The 18,783-nt window shown below is 47.5% G+C and overlaps 3 protein-coding genes across 4 annotated transcripts; 2 read left to right on the top strand and 1 right to left on the bottom strand.

The window, feature by feature from the left end:
* Positions 1-1,709: 1,709 nt before the first annotated feature.
* ENH_00039410 (glyoxalase, putative) lies at positions 1,710-5,258 on the top strand (the record flags this gene model as incomplete). Its single annotated transcript, XM_013580576.1, has 8 exons — positions 1,710-1,773; positions 2,102-2,647; positions 2,837-2,976; positions 3,284-3,420; positions 3,585-3,835; positions 3,991-4,157; positions 4,480-4,620; positions 5,028-5,258. 8 exons carry the CDS (start codon positions 1,710-1,712, stop codon positions 5,256-5,258), a joined length of 1,677 nt encoding a protein of 558 aa, XP_013436030.1.
* Positions 5,259-9,133: 3,875 nt separating this feature from the next.
* ENH_00039420 (hypothetical protein, conserved) lies at positions 9,134-11,238 on the bottom strand (the record flags this gene model as incomplete). 2 transcript variants are annotated; one of them, XM_013580577.1, is given in 3 exon segments in its annotated part: positions 9,134-10,024; positions 10,029-10,804; positions 10,968-11,238. In XM_013580577.1, coding segments are annotated over 3 exon segments (1,938 nt in total).
* Positions 11,239-18,061: 6,823 nt separating this feature from the next.
* Positions 18,062-18,506, top strand: ENH_00039440 (hypothetical protein, conserved; the record flags this gene model as incomplete). Its single annotated transcript, XM_013580579.1, has 2 exons — positions 18,062-18,150; positions 18,269-18,506. 2 exons carry the CDS (start codon positions 18,062-18,064, stop codon positions 18,504-18,506), a joined length of 327 nt encoding a protein of 108 aa, XP_013436033.1.
* Between the last annotated feature and the right edge of the window lie 277 nt (positions 18,507-18,783).

The raw sequence follows: 18,783 nt of genomic DNA on the forward strand, positions 1-18,783 counted from the left end.
AGCTGCAACGTAAGGGCACTCTGAAGACGCTGTACATCCGAGAGAGCACTATGGCCCAGTTTCTAGCTTGTAACACTGTACCTTTCTCTGGTTTTATATTTCAGTGCTTCATATCACCAAATTGGATTGCTTCACGAAGCAGAACCGCCACAATGCGTGGATATGCCAAAGCAGATTTGACTCTGAAGAAAGCCAACTGCCAGTACACTCGAGGAGTTCCCCGGGAAAAAGGGAAAGAGCGGCAGTATTTTCCGCAATTCATGTGATGTGAACGTCGAAAATATTTCTCAAAGACAGGGCTATTCCCGTTTTCTTCACGCAGCGCTCGTTAATTTCGAAGACAAACGCCACGCCCACTGGTAAAAGCCACTGGAAAACTTTGCATGCAGTAGCTCGTATTATACGTACTTTTCACCCGCATTTAAGTCAATAAATACGTTCTCTCTCAGAATGAGACCAAACCATGTCCGTAGTCACCGAAACTTTCCCTGGATTTAAAGAAGACTGCGGGAGGTACATCCCGCTTGAGCAGTTTCACATGACCTTTGGATGGAAGTGGTACCTTCCTAGCCTCTCCAGATTGTAAGCCCGGCTTCCCTCTTCATTCTGTTACTTTAGTCTTACTTATGTATAAGAGCCGCAATACTGCCCGTCTGCAGACACACACAGGAGCTGTAGGCCCCGGAAGTGCAGCAGTGGCATCACCGCAGTGCGAGAGAAAAGCATATTGTTGGGGATTCGATGCCTGACCCTCCAGGTTTTTAATTAAATGAGTTGATCTTTCCTATTGAGGTCTTTCAAATGAGAAATATGCGAAACTGCACAGTTGCAAAGCTCTTCTTCGTGTCACAACATGGTTGAAGCTTTACTTACCGCCAACTGAGCTTCTCTGCGTTTCCGCTTTTATTCGCACATGATCAACGCCACATCTGCGTCTCGTATGAGATTCATGCACTACAGGATTAAAGGCAGTGGCCAGGAAAGTGTGACGAATCCATGGCTGCTTTTCAGTGTTCTGAGAGATGTTGCCCATTCATTCTCACGGCCGCTACTTCTCCCTAGCTTTCACTAAATGAACGATTCCATTATTTCCCTCACATTGAATGTTCCAAACCTTGCCAAAACTGAAATGAACTGTCTTCCGTGTCTGTTCCTTTAGTCATACGCGGAAGCATCTCCAGGTTGCAGGGCAGTTTCCACGCCCTTAGTTTAGTAGCTCTTTTCGAAGCCGCTTGATGCGCTTTGCCTGGGCGTTTCACCTTTCTCACTTCCAAAGCATATTCACTTGCGTTCGTCATGTTGTGCCGAACCTGCTTCATGTTTTTTCACCTCACTGCCATTGCAGTAACTCCGCTGCAGAGCGCGCAGCCACACTCTTTCAGGTATTATTGTTGTGCTGTGTGCTCCTATTCCTTCATTTCACTGGAGGGTCATAGTAGGGGCTTCAAGCTCTGTTGTTCGATCTCCCTGTGTGTGTTTCCTGCAGTCACAACGTGTGCTCGTATTGTCCGCCGTATCGTTTTTTTCGTCTTCCGGAGGAGTCTTCCTCCTCTGAGGCCGCCCCTCTTTGCATCTGCACACTTCGGTGCATGTCAACTCGTGGACTTGTTTGCCTACGTGACAGAAGGCTGGATTTGTCTTTGTGCCATGCTGGTTGTGCCTGTTGACGGCGTCTCGCAGCACGGGATATCAGTCGAACGGAGAGCATAATGGAGAAACTTCCTACAATCATTTTACCTGGGGCTGAAGTACCGTCGTCCAGTCCGAGAGCGGGTGGGTGTAGTCTAGCAAGCTTGAGCAGTAGATCCATTCATGAAACTGCCCAGTGTAAATATGCTGCCTCTCTTCTACCTATTTTCTTGTATGCAGCATGCCACTTTGATTTTAGTGCGTTCCATGTGGGTGCTTCGACCTACTTTCTTGTATGCAGCATGCCACTTTGATTTTAGTACGTTCCATGGGAGTGATGTGAAAGGTCTCGTTGTCGCAACCCTTCGAGTAGGACTGCTCTTTTTGGTGTTGCACATCGGCTCCATATAGCCGTCTTTATGCATTCTTGCTGCTGATCACTCCATTGCTTCACATGCTGTGCTTTTTTCAGCCAGCTCGTTAGGTTCTTTGGAGAAGCTGCAAACTAGTATTAGAAATTCTCCGCTACGCCTTGGCGGAATCCGTCTGCGCTGTCCTCGCCCTCAACAGTTGGTGGATGAGTTTTACGTAAAGCGTCTGGGGATGCAGGAGCTGGCGCTGAGCTCTTTGGGAAACAAAGCAGGCTGCGGCGGGGCATTGGGGTTCTCCTTTGTGCTCCCACCGAGGTCTCAGCTTCACCAAGTGCTGCAGCAGCTGTCACTTCGCTCCCAACACAGACGGAGCAGCAGCTCTAGTAGCAGAGCAGACATAGCCAGCTCTTTGGCGGATGAAGTGGGGGGGAGTGGAAAGTTGTCTTTGAAGGAGAACGAAGTTAACCCTAGCGGGGTTTCCAGTAGACGCACTAGCTTTGGGAGCCAGTATTCAAGCAGGAACGTCGGGAATTTTCCAGCGTTGTCGGGAAGTCGTTTCGCAGCATTTGAGTTCTTCTCGCCGGCAGAAATTGATAGTATGCTTGCCGAAGCATCCGAATCTGCAGATAATCACCCATCATTGAGCAGTACGCATGATACACTGTCGCTGTGAGCGGGAGCTAATTTGCCTGTTGAGCAGTCACGAGCAATATCTCGCAAGTGTGTGTCCTCCAATAATATGTGTAGCCGCGCTTGATGGGCATTCATCGCGAGCTCGAAATTAGTTCTGCTCAACTCTCTTTACATGTTATATCTCTGTGGCCCCTTCTGAGCAGTCAAGCCCAAGAATTGGCTGAGACATCCTGGTGGTCAGTTTGTGCTGGAGTTTGTCCCGGTGCAGAAGGTGGGGGGAATGTATAAGCCATTCGAGAACCACGCGTGTGACGCGTTTACCCACTTGGCCTTCAGCGTCTGCGTAAGGCACATCCCTTCGTTGTTGCCGCAACTTTCTTTTCAGCTTCTGTCAGCTTTTTGGGGCTTACTGCCGCCGCGTAATGGCGCGATTATAGCATTTCAAAGATATTAAGTAACTAGGGTCTGCACGAAGAGTGAAGCGTGCACAAAAGGTGCCTCAAAAATAATTTGGATATCCTGCATCTGCTTCTTCTCAACGTGGCATTGCGTGGACGCTGTCCACGATTCTTTGTCTGCAAATTTGTCTGAGGAGAGCAGAATTGGAGCTGTAGTTGCGTTTTGCTTCCCTTTCGTTGTTTCGACTTCAGGACGTTGATGCAGTTGCAGTGGATTTATCGCAACATATGGTTCGCGTACAGCCAGCTGGGCAATTCTTGGATATGGCCTATGCTGCCAGTTTCACAGACCCTCAAAATTTTACTGGCCGCCTACTGCAGTACATGAGGTAAGCTCGAAAGTTACAACTAATCTTTGGTGCTAAATGGGGCTCATGAGCACGGAATGTTAGTTCTTGTTGGTGACAACGTGTCTGTAGAAATTCTCGAGAGTTTTTGGCTCCGTATTGGTTCTGCCACTTGGATTCTTTTGTTGGTTTCTCGTCTGATCCAGTGAATATAAAATGGCCTCGTTGAAGGCACTTTTAAGTGGGGAGTCACGACATTCTTCTTCACCAGAACCACCGCCAGATGACCCTGAAGAACGCAGGAAGCTTAACCAGGGGCCTCCTGACACATCAGTAGGATCGAAGGATGAGGCGGACACTACACATCCGTATCCGTTTCCGTCTCCTCAAAGCAGCTGCTGTTCATTATCAGTACCGGGTTCTGTTGCGTCTTCTTTCTTCTCTAACGAACGAGATGGTGAGTCTTCTGGGAAAGGAAACAAGCCGTGCATGATCGGTTACGTGAATTTCCTAGCAGTTCTGCTTTGAATCTTTAAGTGTCTAGAAGAACTTCATCCTAGGTCAAAGGCAATATTTGAGGCATCAGTTTGTGGCACCACTGTTCGATCGTAGGCTGTTTGCCAGCACCCACACCAGAGGAGGTTAAAGCCGTCGAGTTATCGGACAGCTCTTCGCCCTCTTTTCGCTTTGATACGCTTCCTCTGCAAAAGCTTCCCGTCCTCCATCACATTGAGATTTCTGTTGCGGACGTGAAGAAGACGCTTGCATTTTACGAAAACGTAAGGGGCTTGCTGCTGTGTACATATTCCGTTGTTGATTTTTTTCGATTACTACTTGGCAAGAACACAAGGGAGCATATGCTTGCCATTGGCCGGTAGCAGCTTGTGAATCCCTGCTTTTGTCCCTTGTTGGTGTTCCCTCCTGCTTCTTGGACGAGCCGCTGTAGGCTTTTCTCTATGAAGCTTTCTGCCTCTGCTTGCCTCAGTTTTTCATTTGAATTCCTTTCATTGCCTTTTCCGACATGTCACAGCAAGTTGTGAACGTTTATTAGCGCGTGCTCGTGCATAGGTGTGTTTCTGTGCATGATTTTTGTGTTCGTAGGTGTTGGGAATGACGCTGATAGACAAGAAGACAGCGCATGGCTTTGGTTTCACTCTTTACTTCCTTTCACTTGAAGCCCCAACAAACACTTCACTTCATTACTGGTTGTGGACCCAGCGATTCTCTACAATCTGCATTAAAGTACGAATAACGAGGATGCATGGCCACCTACATCTGAAAGAGATCGTGTCTGAGTCACCTAGTGGTTTTCTCTCTCTGCGATTGCCTTGTTGTTTGCTTTTGTATTCACTGCCTTTTCCTTAATTTTGCCTCTCGGGCTTACCTTTCTTGTTCTTGGCGTCCAGGCCTCGTTAATATTGTCAGCGCAGGGCTTTTTGTTGATGCATTTTTGTGCTGCTGTTTTCCTCCCAATGTGCATTCGTCTGGATTGTGATCTGCCAGTGTTCTCACTGGAGAAGAGCAAGCTGTTTGCACCGTTTGCTGTTTTTCAAAGTTTTTCGATGGGTGCAGTTATAGAACTCTGGATGAAACACGGGAGTCGCTTGACACTTCTTTCGTTTTTTCTGCTTTCTTTGCATTGTCTTCAGGTACACACAGATGGTACTCCGGTGAAAGACTACGAGGACCTCCAGCCACATGAGTGCGGCTTTTTGGGCATTTCATTTCTCTGCGCAGAAAGTGAAGGAGCGAACCTTCTAAAAAGAATAAAATCATACAATATTGGAGTTGATACTGTCGATGACGAGGTATATGGACAGCAAGTTCTGTTGCTAAGAGATCCACAAAATATTCCAATACGTATTGCACTGACGAACTAACACGAAACTATTAAATTCGCGGCTAAATAGTCAAAGCATACTGTAGAGGCACTGTATCTCTGTGGGAAACACATAATGTCCAACACTCGTATTTGGCTTCATTGTTGAGGGACTGTTCTTATGCAGTAATTGCGTAGAGTAATATTACGTTAATGGATGCCTTAATGTACGTACTGTGTACTTTTTAGTGTCGACTTACGTATGTTTTCAACTGGATACAAAACTCAGCTCGCTGCTTAGCGAGTTCTTCGCGTGTCAGGATCTGCCTTCTATATAAATTTTTGTCCGTACCGAAAACACATCCTCTTGTGGCACAGAACAAAATAACGGGCATTGACCGCGTAGTACAACTGGCTGCAGTGATTATTAGAGGGGCAGAGTGAAATGAATAAAGGTACTCACACATTGATAGCTGCCCAACAATTGCAAGATTGCGTCTAAGTTACAGGCCCTCTTTGCCTTGGCCTTCACCGTTAGGGGGGCTACCTCGGCAGCGGGTGACTACACTGAAGAAGGTGGATTTTTGGATCGTCATTGCTTCAGATCCGTTACAGTGAGCGAAGGCCATATGCTCTAACGAGCCTTGACCTAGCCCCCACATTGAATCCCACAGAGTGGGGTCTGTCCAACAGCTAAAAGTAACAGAAGTGGGCTGACCGAGACGAGAGCAAAACGTAACGTTCAAAAGGAGCACCTTTTGCGCACGGAAGGGGCATGCCAGTATTGGTTTCCACTTTTGTGCCCCACTTGCACCGAGGTTGAGAAGAGTACTGACGCTTTTGGTCTCGAACTGATGCTTTTGGTCTTTTACATTCTTCGTAGGGTGTATCCCTTAAAGTGAGCTCCTTCGACGAGCTGAACGGCTTACGCACCTCTGTATATCAATTGGGAATTGGGCGCGTTAGATGAGGCGACCGTTCCGTAGCTGGTGTAAAATCCACTTAGCCGCACCTTCTGTTGGCGCTCAACGCACGTGACTCCTCTATCACTTTGTTGCATATTCTACAGAGTAAAATTGGAGCAGCTCGGAGGCTTCGGAGGCTTCCTGCAGATGATCCGATCCGTGGAAGGGCATGCATGGTCCTCTGTCCACCAGCTGACGCTAGCGCTTCGTGATGCTGTGTATTGTGCACCCATTTTAGCGGCCCGGCAAATGGCGCCCTTTTTAAAGTGTAGTTTTGCGGCATGCAGGATGACGCCAACGGTTCAACTGCAGAGCGAGTCTCCTGCAGACCCTAAGGTGTAATTTCTCATCTGAAGCTCACTTTTTCCGTAAGAGAACCGCTCGAGCTCCTGACGAACGCTCACGTAAATATAGGAATAACAACGTCGTGGATCACTGAAGTACGTTCTGCACGCTGGAGCTGAGCTCCAGTGTGCAGAACGAACTTCAGTACACCTTCAGCTCAGGCTCAGAGTAGCGAGCTCCTACTCACCACAGCAGTAAATGCGTGAAGTATGACGCTTCATGGTCCCAGCTTTTAAGCCAGTCTTTTACCTTTGGCCAGTCCAAATAGCGTATGGAGCCGGAGAGTGCGCATGCAGACGGGAAGAGTTGAAACAAAGGATACTTTCCTAATCAGCTTCTCAAGTAACCGTAAGAGTTTTCAAATGCTCTCTGCGCTGGAGAGCTTTTCACTTAGAGGCTGCGTTCTGCTAAAGATGCAACATTAACGAGGTCAACAAAAAATGCATCGCGGAGTTTTTTCGGAGAACAGCTTAAGTCTATTCAATCGCCATTTTTGCATGGATAAGCCTTGGTAATTCTACGGCTGAAATGCAACTAACGGCTTCCTGTAGAGCCCTTGTGGTTCACTGTAATCGAGCGGTTCTCAGTAGCTCCTTTTGGGCGGGTCATGAGCCTGTCCAAGTTTCTGACCTATCAGCTTTCGACGATATGCTATTGGTCTACTGTGGCAGTGGCAGTATGTATTGTGTACAGAGCCAACACACTTTTGTGGTGCATTGGTTGTTCATAGTTACTGAATAAATCGCAATTGGTTCTTTTGGGCCAGCGGTGAATCATTAAATTGTTTGACCAACCAGCTTCTGACGGTATTCTAGTGGCTTGCCGTGATATTGACGAGAAACGGTAAGACTTCGATTCATGAGAGGAAGCCTCAGAAAGGTCTACCACAACTAAGGAGCATGGCAAACACGTAGATTACCCAGTGAAAACATTTCCGAGGCACTGGAAGAACAAAACAATAGTGGACATTCTATGTTTCATAGTTGGAATAATGGGAACCTACCACCCGTCGCCTGTATCGACTGTAGGGCACGACTGGTTCCAGTAGCCGCAGTAATTCGAGCTCCTTCAGTGCGTTTTAGAGTTGTTGCAGTTAGAAAGGTTGCAGTTGAGTAAGCCGCCTCAATGCAAGAACGCGTTATAGAGTGGTCCGTAAACTAGCTCTAGCAGACGAATTTCTAAATACTCGTGCATGCTGGCCCTCTAGATGAAACAGGCTCTGCGTAAAAAGAAAGCACCTGCATGGAGCAGTAGTTTGTAGCGCATCTCAGAACAGGCGTATTCTGTGCATCTGGCGAGAACTGCTATAGAAGCAACGGCAACTCTGTTCCAACCCGTATTCGACGGCCCAGGCATGCATTGCCAAAACACGTGCATATCTTGGGAGAATACGGCACTTCTTGTCCCTATCAACCAGAAAGGCTGTGCCATAACAATTCTTTTGAAGCAGTATGTTACGTTCAGCAGGCTGGTTGCAAGTACCTCACGTCTCCCGAAGAGAGAATACCCATCGCCCGAAAGTACGTCTGCATAATACACATTTATAATAGTAGTCCTGTATCTGCGGTTAGTCCATTATTGGCTACTAACGAGGACGGAACGGAAGACAAGCCGCAACAACAGGGCTCGAAACTCGTTCGAGACAGATGTGTTTTCCGGAACAGAAATGGGCCTTAACGCTCGTTGCTCCGCAATCAATCTACATATTGGCAAATTATGCACTGCAAATCAGCGGCCATCGCGTGAACGCGAGAGCCAGTGTGCATTATCAAGTATTGAGCGGTGCGGCGAAAAAAATGACCAACCACTACAGAAGTGGGTGACGCGTAGTCTTCACTCAAAATCTGAATTTGTCAGAAGAAGAAAAGAAGGGCAACCTCGATCTAAGTGTATTTGCGCGACGGGGCAGCAGCGTACTAAAGAGCCTGCCCAAGACACACAGCCGCCAGTGGCTCAACATATGAAGATCCATGCATTACACTGGACGTCCATATTTGCAACAACAATAGTATACAAGGGAACTGGGAGACGCATCACAATATCGTTTACAAAGAAACTGGCAGATGCATCTAAATATTTTGGCATGCTTGTTCTCGCAGCTCCTCAACGACTCTGGCTCTTTCCGTCAACCTCTCGCCCGCAGCACTACAGCACGTGCTCACTATAGTGTTGTACGGGCAAGGGGCTCCTTCAAGTGCAGGTCGCTCCTGATGCATGGTCTTCCAATTGAACGTACTTCTGATAGCATTTTCGTCCCAGCGTGCAGCCCGTGGTGAGGCGGAAGTTACATATCTCTTCCCCAACACACAGCAAAGAAATGCGGCGTAGAATTCCGCTTATCGGAAATATGCACAAAAGCTCGTCAAGAAAAGGACCTCGCTCCATTATGCTTGCTGTTCAAGCCAGTCCAAGGCTTTCTTAATGTCTCTTGTGATCTAAGAACATTTGCTTAGCCAAAAAGACGACATGGTACTCCAAAACTGGGCAGTTGGAATGACGTCTCTTCGCTGCCCTCATGCGTGGTCACCAACTCCTCAAGTCTCTTGCATAAAAGGAAAGCAACTACAGAGCAGAAGCAAAAATAATTTTTCGGCGCCTCCGTGGAACACCGTGGATAGTTTTTTTGTTAAGAATTATCCCTTTTGCGCAGAGTTCCTGTTGAGGCGGGTGATTGTTCTGGGCTCCAGAGCAGACGGTGGCTATATAGGCTACCTTCTTTCCTTCTCGGGAGGGCTTGTCTACGTGCCCTATAGTCATCTGACGCAACGCGCCGGAGTTCTGGCTTGTCTCCAGATTCGTGCTCCGTAGGACTTCGGTTTCGTGCTGAGCCAAACTTGATGCGTCCAGGCAGTGGTGGTGGTGCACTCGAAGATGCGTTGCTTTTATTTTCCTCAAGAGGCGCTTTAGATAATCCGCCGGTACCGTGCCTATCTGGCGTGTCTAAAGGCTTTGCAACGCCTTCGCCTTGAGTTCCCGAGCCTCTTGGCTGGATTGACTTTGATGAAGCATGCTCTTCAGGCGTGGTAGCTGCTAGTGGAGCTGGCACCGTGTGTGAGAGTTGCATTTTCTCAACCGAATCTGAAGTGTGGCTGTGTGCAACAGGTTGCTCACTTGTGCTGGGCGGGGGCACTGGGGACATTTCTTGAGTTTCATTTGACTCACTGCGTGTAGCCAGCTCTTGCGCGTCTGTGTTTTGATGTTGACTGTCTTCTGCCCGTTCACCTGAAGTAGATAAATCGGTTCCTTGTGGCTCACTGAGCTCCTTCTGCCTAGTTGGCACATTTACTGCCGTCTTTTGTACAATCTTATGCGGACGATATTCGTCTACTGCCTGTTCAGGTTGGCCCTCTCGGTATACGCGCGGTGGAGGTGGGGGTGGAGAGCTACGGGGGTAGGTGTTTTCATCCTGCTGTGTGGCACGCGTTTGTCCTGAAACACAGAAAAAGAGTCTGCCAAAAGTGTCGCCCGCGCTTGTTCGCAAGCAGAGAGCCAAGCGGGCGCGCATTGCAAAAATGTGTTTAGTGAAACTGTGGCTTTTCAGGTCCTTTTTGCGGAACGGAAAGGACCAATAAGCACTGCGGAGTCACGAGGGACACTTTTTCTGTCAATATTTGGGCATGATAGCTAGTACCTTCCTTGGGTGTTTCCGAATTTGGGTCTCCGTGCACGTTACTGCTGTCAAGTTCTTCTAGTTCTGAGCGTTGTTGCCGGTTAACGTTGCTATCATCACCACTCCTGGAATCATTGCCTTGAGACAGGGGCAGTGTGTACATCGAAATGAGCGCCTCTTCGTAGGTTTTCGGCTCTTCAAATAAGGGCGAAAATTCCTTCATATGCGGTGGTCCAATGTTGCCACAGTTCTTCGCTATGCGCTCCTTGTCGGGGTCTGTTAGCAACCTGCTATCTTCAATGCTCTTCACTGCTTGCAAAAGAAGCAAGTGAGATTTCAAAATTTGGGGGAGGCTTGTACGTTCCCAGCTTAATGACAGTGCAGCTCTCACGAGACTAAGAGCCTTTTCAGAATTTCCCTGTGCTCTAACTGCACAAGTCAGTTGTTCTTTAAAAAAATGTTCGGAGAAGGCCATGCTAAGCGCCGCCCAGACATGAATCTGAGCTAGGCGCTCCTTTGATTCGTCTCGGCATCGCGCTAGCAAGTATTGTGTAATGCGGGAGCTGAAAGAATCGCATCCAGATTCTGAGACGTCCAGCAGGTTATTCAATGCATTGCCAGGAGGCACACTGCTTTCATGAATTTCAGTGATGGCGCGCTGGGACAGCATCTGCTGCAGAACCAAGGCTGCAGAAAAACAACAAAATTCGATAGAAAAATTGATTCGTTGAACCACTTCCGTCGGGAAGAACAACTTATGTTTACGGAGTTACTGCCTTAGAAGTGTTTAGCAGCACATCCAATCACAATACCTTACGCATGTTTTCATGGGTTTACTTGGTCAGCCTACTTGAGTCGATGCACCATTTCAAACATTTTTGCAACTCCCTGTCTTTTCCGACGGCTGGGTCCTCTTCCAGCATCAGGCTGAATCGCCCGGACATCCATGCAGCGCTGTCCTCTGACATGCCCGCGTCTGAATCCTGTTCCCTGTAAAAGTTTAAGTACGCCCTCCGTAGGGTGCGGTAAGTATCTAGAAGTGCAGCTGCCTGCGTGCAAGCAGCCATCACCTGGGGTCCTCCAAGTGCATCGTCAGGATTGCGCAGACGAAACGCTTGCATGAGGGTCCTTAACAGGTGCTGTCTATAGTCCAATGTGGACGTTTTGGGGAGGAAATGATTTTGCGAGCAGCCTGAGCAGATCAAGATGAAGCAATTCGAATGAAGGACCGTTGAATTCTTTCAGTAATGTAGGCGCTGCTCGAGAGCATTACTGCAGAAATCTCGATAGTTGAAGGGACATATGCAAGGCCCCCACTTCTTCTCCAGGAAAACTTTATCCATAATGTAAAATGTTACCTGAAAATTTGACAAACAATGGCCTTGCCGGCTGTCCCAGAGTAGCTGCAGAGACGGCGCAAAACGTCGCTATAAGCATTTCCCGGGTAACGTTACTCATAACCCTCACACAGTCAATACAAAAGGGCAGTGTGCCTGCAGTAACGACAACGTAAAGGCATCTCATGCAGAAATGCAAGCTTACCGACAAAACTGCTTATCACCAGGATCTCGACAAGGAGACAGTGCCTGGCCATCGTCTGGAGCAGGACAAAATCCGTCTGCAGATAACAGGAGCTTTTCAGTTCAGACGTGATGCGTCGTCGTGAGCACTGCAAGAGTAGGATGTGATTCCGATATGAGTCATTACAGTCACCGCTGTCGGATGGAAGCAGTGCCAGGCAAGGGTAAGGCTGATGGCCTCCTGGATCCGTTAGACCATTGGACACTAGCTACTGAATTGTATGCTGTTGCTTCTGGTTTGTCCTATCCCTGATGGTTTCAAGCGCTGAGAAAATATACGTATACTACGGAGTACTTCCTGGCCGGTTTAGTGGTTCTTCAGCTGAGAACTTCCAGTCTCCCCAGACGCTATCAGTAGACAGTGTCATCTATCGGTCCGAAATTTTGACAAAATTAAATTTAAAAAAATGTGGGATCGAAATGCCAAGGTGGTCGCCGCAAAGCCCATTTCTGGTGGTCAGAGGCAAGAAAGGACCAAGACAACTTCTCCGGACGGCCAAACTTGCGATGGTCTCTGCATCAAAAGATCCTCTAAATAGAATTATGAGCTATAAACTTTGCTAAGAGATCCAAGATTAACGGTTTTTCACCTCTGTCTGCCAAATTTTCATTCTTTCAGCGCTGCATGACTTGTTGCTTTATGCCTCGCGTTCTGGCCACGCAGCGCCAACGAAGGCGTTCATTTCGACTCTTATCACTCTTCCGCATCAAATATAGAAATATCAGCATTTTTCTTGCTTTGAGGTAGCTTTCAGTTTTTTTATATATTGTGTGGTCTTGATGACGAGACATGTTCGATGGTGCCTCGGCGAAGTGATCTCTGGCGTTTCCTCAACACTGATTCATGGATACGAGCTTATTCTTCATATATACACTTACACCAGCAGTGAATTGCTTATATCATCATCAGCGTCTAGTGTACACGAAGGATATGAAACTTAGAGCTGAGAAGCAATGTGAAGTCTTGACTGGCAGGCGCCCATCCTAAGAAATCTGATGACGAGGTCACGAGTGTGCTAATAGAACATGAAATAATCAATTTTGCTTTGAAACGAGGACATGGATACTTGCAGAATTCATTAGTTGGACATAGTAGGACATAGTAGGGCATTACGTAGTGGCATTGTTGGTATTGCTCCTTTGAAAGTGCGTCAATTTGCTAGAGGAAGTCATTTGATGGAAAATGATGTCATAGTTGGTGGCAGATATGCAAAATGCTTGGCGCATTTCTGCAAAAACACTGAGCAGTAAGCGAGTCCGGTTTTTTACCGAATGCTGCAGGGATGCTTCACCTCCTTGCCCTCATTCTGGAACACAAGAGCGAAGACTCTCTGCATCCCAGCGCTAAGGCAATAAGCTAAAGCCCACAATACTGGTTTTTAGTGCCTCGCTTGCGCTCTAAACATCAAGTTTTCCGTCCCTTGCCTTAGCGCTGGGATGCAGAGAGTCTTTAGGCGAAAGTCTGGGTTGGAAACCACTAGAAAATATAAGCCCTCGCCATTTTCTACACAGGACAAAAAGGCGTGCCGGTGAAGGAATGCCCTGACAAAAGCTTGAGCTATCCAGTGCGGATCCTCTGTAGGTCCTTCAGAATAAATATCAAGCTAAAATTAGATTACATTTCCTGCTCATCATTCAATTTTTTTCTAGAATCAAAAGAAGGAGAGTTTTCGACATGCACCCCGCTGCGCATCTCCCCAAAAGAGATCCGCCAGCACAAGGCTAGCTTGAAGATGACCCTTCCTGCAGGATGAGAAATCTTTTAGCACGGATCAACGGCGCCTCAGCAGCAAAAAAGTGGTCATAGGCATACAGTAGGAAAACGAAAAAAGGAACTTCTTTTTAGTGAGCAGGGAAACCATTTCATGCGGCTGCTCCATCTCGGCCAGGCTCCCACTGCACCGAAAAATAGGCTAGAGCCCTCCATATTGTATCTACCGATGGTTAAGTGCTGTGCTGTCATCAACTGTTTGAGCTGACATACTGGCCAAACCGTCCTAATGTGGCGCCTGTTACCCCGTGCTTCTAAGCAATCACTGTCTAGTGCTGTGGTTTTCCCTTCAGTAATTACTCCTGAATACAAGCTATTGAAGAATGTGGGACTATTTTTTCAGGTTGTGCCTGACCTATATAAGGCGGCGCGTGGTGCTCGTGGGATTCACAAACACGCATCTTGCCTCAAATATGCAAAAACCTACGACGCTGGAATGCACGGGTTCTTAAACTTGAAGTTGTATTATGTAGTGAAGGCTTTCGCCTTGGCTAGCAATCAAGTGCTGATACTCCTTGTGGTATGCAGAAACCACATGAAGTATCAGCACTTGGCTGCTAGCCATTTAATAATAATGCTGGTTGTCAAACTTTGCTGATTAAGCATTCATTAAGCTGCGCAACAAAGACCACAAGCAAGTCGAAGCAGCAACTATGGCAAGGATATCCAACGAAGATATATATGAGGGTTTTGGTGCAGAGAATACCTCAGTGGAGATTTACAACGATATTAAGCAACGAAGCCCATGGCACGGCGTCTTTTTCCCTTTATTAGAGGACAAATCAGACAAAAACACAAGGTCCATGTATCTGGTTGTTCTTTAGAGTCGTAGTGCTGCACATTACGCGAATAGTGAAGTGTCTTTTATCCTTTCGCAGGAGTTCCTGCTTGATTTATAGCATGATGCTTGGTGATCAAACGCCTCTGCGGATTCCTGCTCATGCAACCGAACTGTGGAGCTGCATTACCACGCTCACAGCAAGATGTCTGACTAGTATTTCTGCTCCATTCATCCCGCCTGCCAGTGCTCTACTTCCCTAAGTAAAGCAGCGCCAGAGCTTTGCGCAGGTACACACATTTTTCTGTTTAAGAGAGGCGAGGGGCTTCATCTTCCTATATTGAGTACCTTAGTGCGAGGTTGCACGGATTCGTTAGTTTAAAAGACTCACTAATAAGCTGGGAGAAGAGGACAGATCTCCTCACCTGAAATGATAAATGTTTTCTACAAGAGAACAGACTAATGAAACAGTATCTGGATGATTGGGGTGATGGGATACCTAAATGGACAACGAAATGAAAGCTCAGGCATGTCTCGAGAAATTGAATGACAGATCTGACTAATGCTGGCTTGTCTAAACCCACTATATCGAGCGAAATTCGCGCGCCCTTTTCACCTCAATGCTCTAATAATTCACGAAATGCATGCTAGGCGCCCCTTTTGCCAATTTAATTGTAAAAACTACGTGGAGAAAAAGCGAAAAAATGATATGATTGGGAGAGTATGTCTAGTAACTCAGCAAATCCTACGGCAGCGCAAGTTTCTGAAAGTACGTTCAATGAACCATACAAAAGGGTCTCATTATCCTCACCTCCCACGCGTTGGTCTCAAGAAACTGCGACAACTCATTTTCGTAGTCCGTCGTCAGTAGGTACGTAACCAAGATATCTCTTTCTAGTAACATTTTTTTTGCACTGAGAAGCTTTTGCATAGCAATAATAATAATAATACGCGCAGGGTTGCAGGAGTGGTGCTATTCCTACGAGACAAATAGGTGTCTTGGCATTGCGTTGCTGCAATTTGTTTTATTGGGCAGTGCGCTTCACTTCATAAGTGCAGAGCTCACAGATGGATATGGGGGCGTGAAGGTGCAGAACATTTGCAATGCCACCTAATACCCGCTAGGATACTCTCCGATGGAATGCTTCACCCGCTTGCTGGCGAATGATTGTCTACGTCTTCTAAAGATGATGAAACGATCTAAGCAGGACCTATTGTTTCCCGCTGCATCGCAACCGAGTAACCCTATTCTGAGTGAGTCTACTGGCTCTTCGCGCCTCTTGCTAGCCCCTGGATAACAGGTCTCACTACCTTTGATGGGACTCTGCTTGTCACCTAGTTGCTATTTAGGTTGTGAAGCTCAAGAATGCTAGCGAACGGGGTCACGCTAGTGCCATACTGGCTGCAAGAGGTTGTTGACTAATTCGTGTCTAGAGTGCTGTGGTCAACTTAGTTCTTGTAAATTTGCTCAGTTGAAAAATGCCGACTAACTTAGTGGGCATGCGACTGTGTACATGTGAGCTTGGTTTCCTCTGAAACAGTGTAGAAATGGCATCAGGTACTGTGTTAGGAACACAGATTCCACTGAACAAAAGCAGCAGACTGGGTACAGGGTCACTGTCACTTACGTGCATGGGCTTTCAGCGGGTCTAATGACAACAGCAGGCTCAAGTGACACGGCGAGTATCTCTAACAGCTGCATGCTCAGCAGTGCACGAGGTGCCCGTGATGGATGAGCAGTTGTTGCAGAGGACTGTCAAATATGTAGCATGAGTGTGCAAGGAGATACGGCATTCTACGGAGTGTGCGATCCCACGACGGCAGTGAGAGGCGTTATGGACTGCAATCTAAGGCGCATGGAGAAGCACGAGCAGTTACACCGGGGAAATAGGCTGCAATCATGTAGAGTCTCGGGATGGAAAGGAGCCAATATCGCGGAGATGACATGCATAATGACGGGGAACTCGGCCCGCGATGCTCCGATTCCATTTTATGGTCCTTCTTGCCACTGTTGTTTGCTTTAGAGTACAACGCTACCCCATCAGTAGTTAAGGCTTTAAACAAGACTGAACTACTGGCGAACAACGGAACTGCTAGCCTAATGTAAAAAATGCTTAAGGACCACGGGTAGTAGCTGCGGCCCGATGCCATGCTCGATTGCAGCTAGTTCGGTGAGTGGCTGGGACCAGTATGTTTTTAGACAGTCGCAACTGAGTCAGTAGATGCAATACATGGAGACTGAATTACGCTCAGAAACGGGTTTCGTCTGTTTGTGGTTGAAACGCCTTCAGATCATCTCAGCTTGCTATCGCGTGGCAAGCCTTCCCTATGTACAGTTGAAATGACTGCCAAGGAAAATTCGTGTGCAAAAGATTAGTTACCTTCCCGCATCTCTGCATTGCTCACAAAAAATTCGAGTTGACTTCTAATCCTGAGTAGCTTTTGCCATGTGGCCCGCATGCAACAGCACTGAATTGGTAGCCCTACATTCGGATATGTGAAATCCAGGGAAATTCTATTGCAAGGATGTGAGTTTTGCGCTTGCTACAGAGTAGCTTAGTGGATTATTAGAGCATTTGTTCCTTTATTTCAATGTGTCGTAAGACATAGCATTAGGATACCATTTGGACCCCTTCCATCGTTCTGATGTGCACGCGCCCTTGTCATTCGAGCTTTATTAGCTACAGGAAATGCTTAATATTTGTATAACTAAAGTTTAATGAGCTCATCTATGTTCACTGGCCCATCGCATCAACGAAAGCTCAGTCAACCCCTCTGCTGATAGAGTGGATTTACAGCGTCGTCCTCTATTGTGTTGAATGGGTCTTGTGCGCATCCTCATTCCTGAGGCAACTGTTTCTCCATCTAAATTTCACACAAGGGACAACGGAACTACAGTACTCATGTGAGATGGCATCTTCCACCCCTTTTAAATTACTGAAAGCCCCCCCGGTGCCTGCGCCAACAGGTCGTCGCCCAATCGGCTTTCGCGGTACGCGCATTCTTCACACCCCAGGAGCCAGGAGTTTACATAAAATCAGTTGTCCCTTGCACAGTTTTGTTTTCTACTGGAGTATCTGCCTTTGTATTACACCAGAATCAAACAAAACGAGCCATTTTTACGCTTGTATCCCTTTGCAACTCAGGGAACCATCAACATAAAAAGGCTCTTTATGATCCCGTATTCAAAACAACAAAAGTGAGACCACTCTGAAGCCGTGTGTTCTATTCTTGTAATGCCTCATATGCGGCCTGTTAACGTTTGCAAATCACGCGTCTTCGGTTTCCTTTGGTACGGCTTCTTGAACGTGAAAATTTGCACGAAAACGTTGTTGCCAGTCACACATGCACTTCTAAGTGCCCCATATTTTCGAATTGACAGGCATATGACTTGATGCTCGCAGGTTCCTTCCAATTTAGTGCCTCGGTTCCCTATAGATTGGCGCAATGGGGGCCGCGCATTGTTGGTGGCTGCTCTCCACAAGTTGGAGGGAAACTACCGTATATTACAGAATCAGCAGCCTCTGCTGCATTGCCAGGCCCCTCTAGATCCAGGTTCACTTGCGGCAGCAGGCGATAGCTCCTCAGGGTGCTGCTCGCTGGAGACGCTTACTTCTTTGGGAAGGCGGTGCAGCGCCAGAGCAGGCGCTGCTGCTGGGGCGGCTGCTAAGCGACTTGTACTGAGACATAAGAGGTCATTACAGTGGCAAGAGGGAGGCTTTTGCAGCAGCAGGTGCGGCATGACGTGCAGCAAAAGCCCATGGAGGTGTTTGTGCTCTTGGAGATGTAGAGGCGTACATCAGCATGCGAACCGGATGGACGCTATTTTGATGAGTCACAAGGGACGAGTAGAACCCGAAAAGCCTCTTTTTGCTGTGAAGAGGGCAGAAGTGGCCCCTTCTAGGTAAGACATGTGCGCGCATTCTAGGTCTATTGAAAGCTGCAGCCGTGCATCTGACTGGTGCCAGAAGATGTAAAGAAAAGTAGGCCTAAACTCCCCGCATCTGCTTCTTGTCCCGTAGGCTGCCGAGCGAGGGCATGCTATTTTGCGCCCAAGGCGGCGGATTTGTTTCAACTAGTGAGAAACTGCATTCTGCTTTCGCTGAATATGATGCAAAAGAAGAACGACATGCAACCGCGGAGCAGCGGTCTCGTGCAGTTGCTTTCGGGGGAGAAGACTCGGACACTGACAGCGATCATGAGGAGTGCACAGACGAAGAGGCAGAGGAGTTGGTGAAGTTTATGTCGGGCGTCGTGTAAAGATGCTCCTCCATAGTGCTCGCGCTTGACATTGCATGCACGCATCCATTGCCAGTTACTCAGAGACGGCGGAGCATACGGGAGCAACCTGCCCTATATGGGTGCCCTATATGGGAGAATGTACCGCGAGGCAAATGAGCACCCTTGTACGTGTAATTACGTCTATGTGCAGTTGATCCTTGTCTAGGCGGCAAGCCAGTAATTTCCGAAGTGAGCTTTTTAAGCGTGGTTTTTCCTATCCGTGCATCCAGTGTAGTGTCTTTACAGTGGGCTTAAA

This window comes from Eimeria necatrix, genomic scaffold (genome assembly GCF_000499385.1).
Source record: "Eimeria necatrix Houghton genomic scaffold, Enh_scaff28, whole genome shotgun sequence".
Classification (NCBI taxonomy): domain Eukaryota; phylum Apicomplexa; class Conoidasida; order Eucoccidiorida; family Eimeriidae; genus Eimeria; species Eimeria necatrix.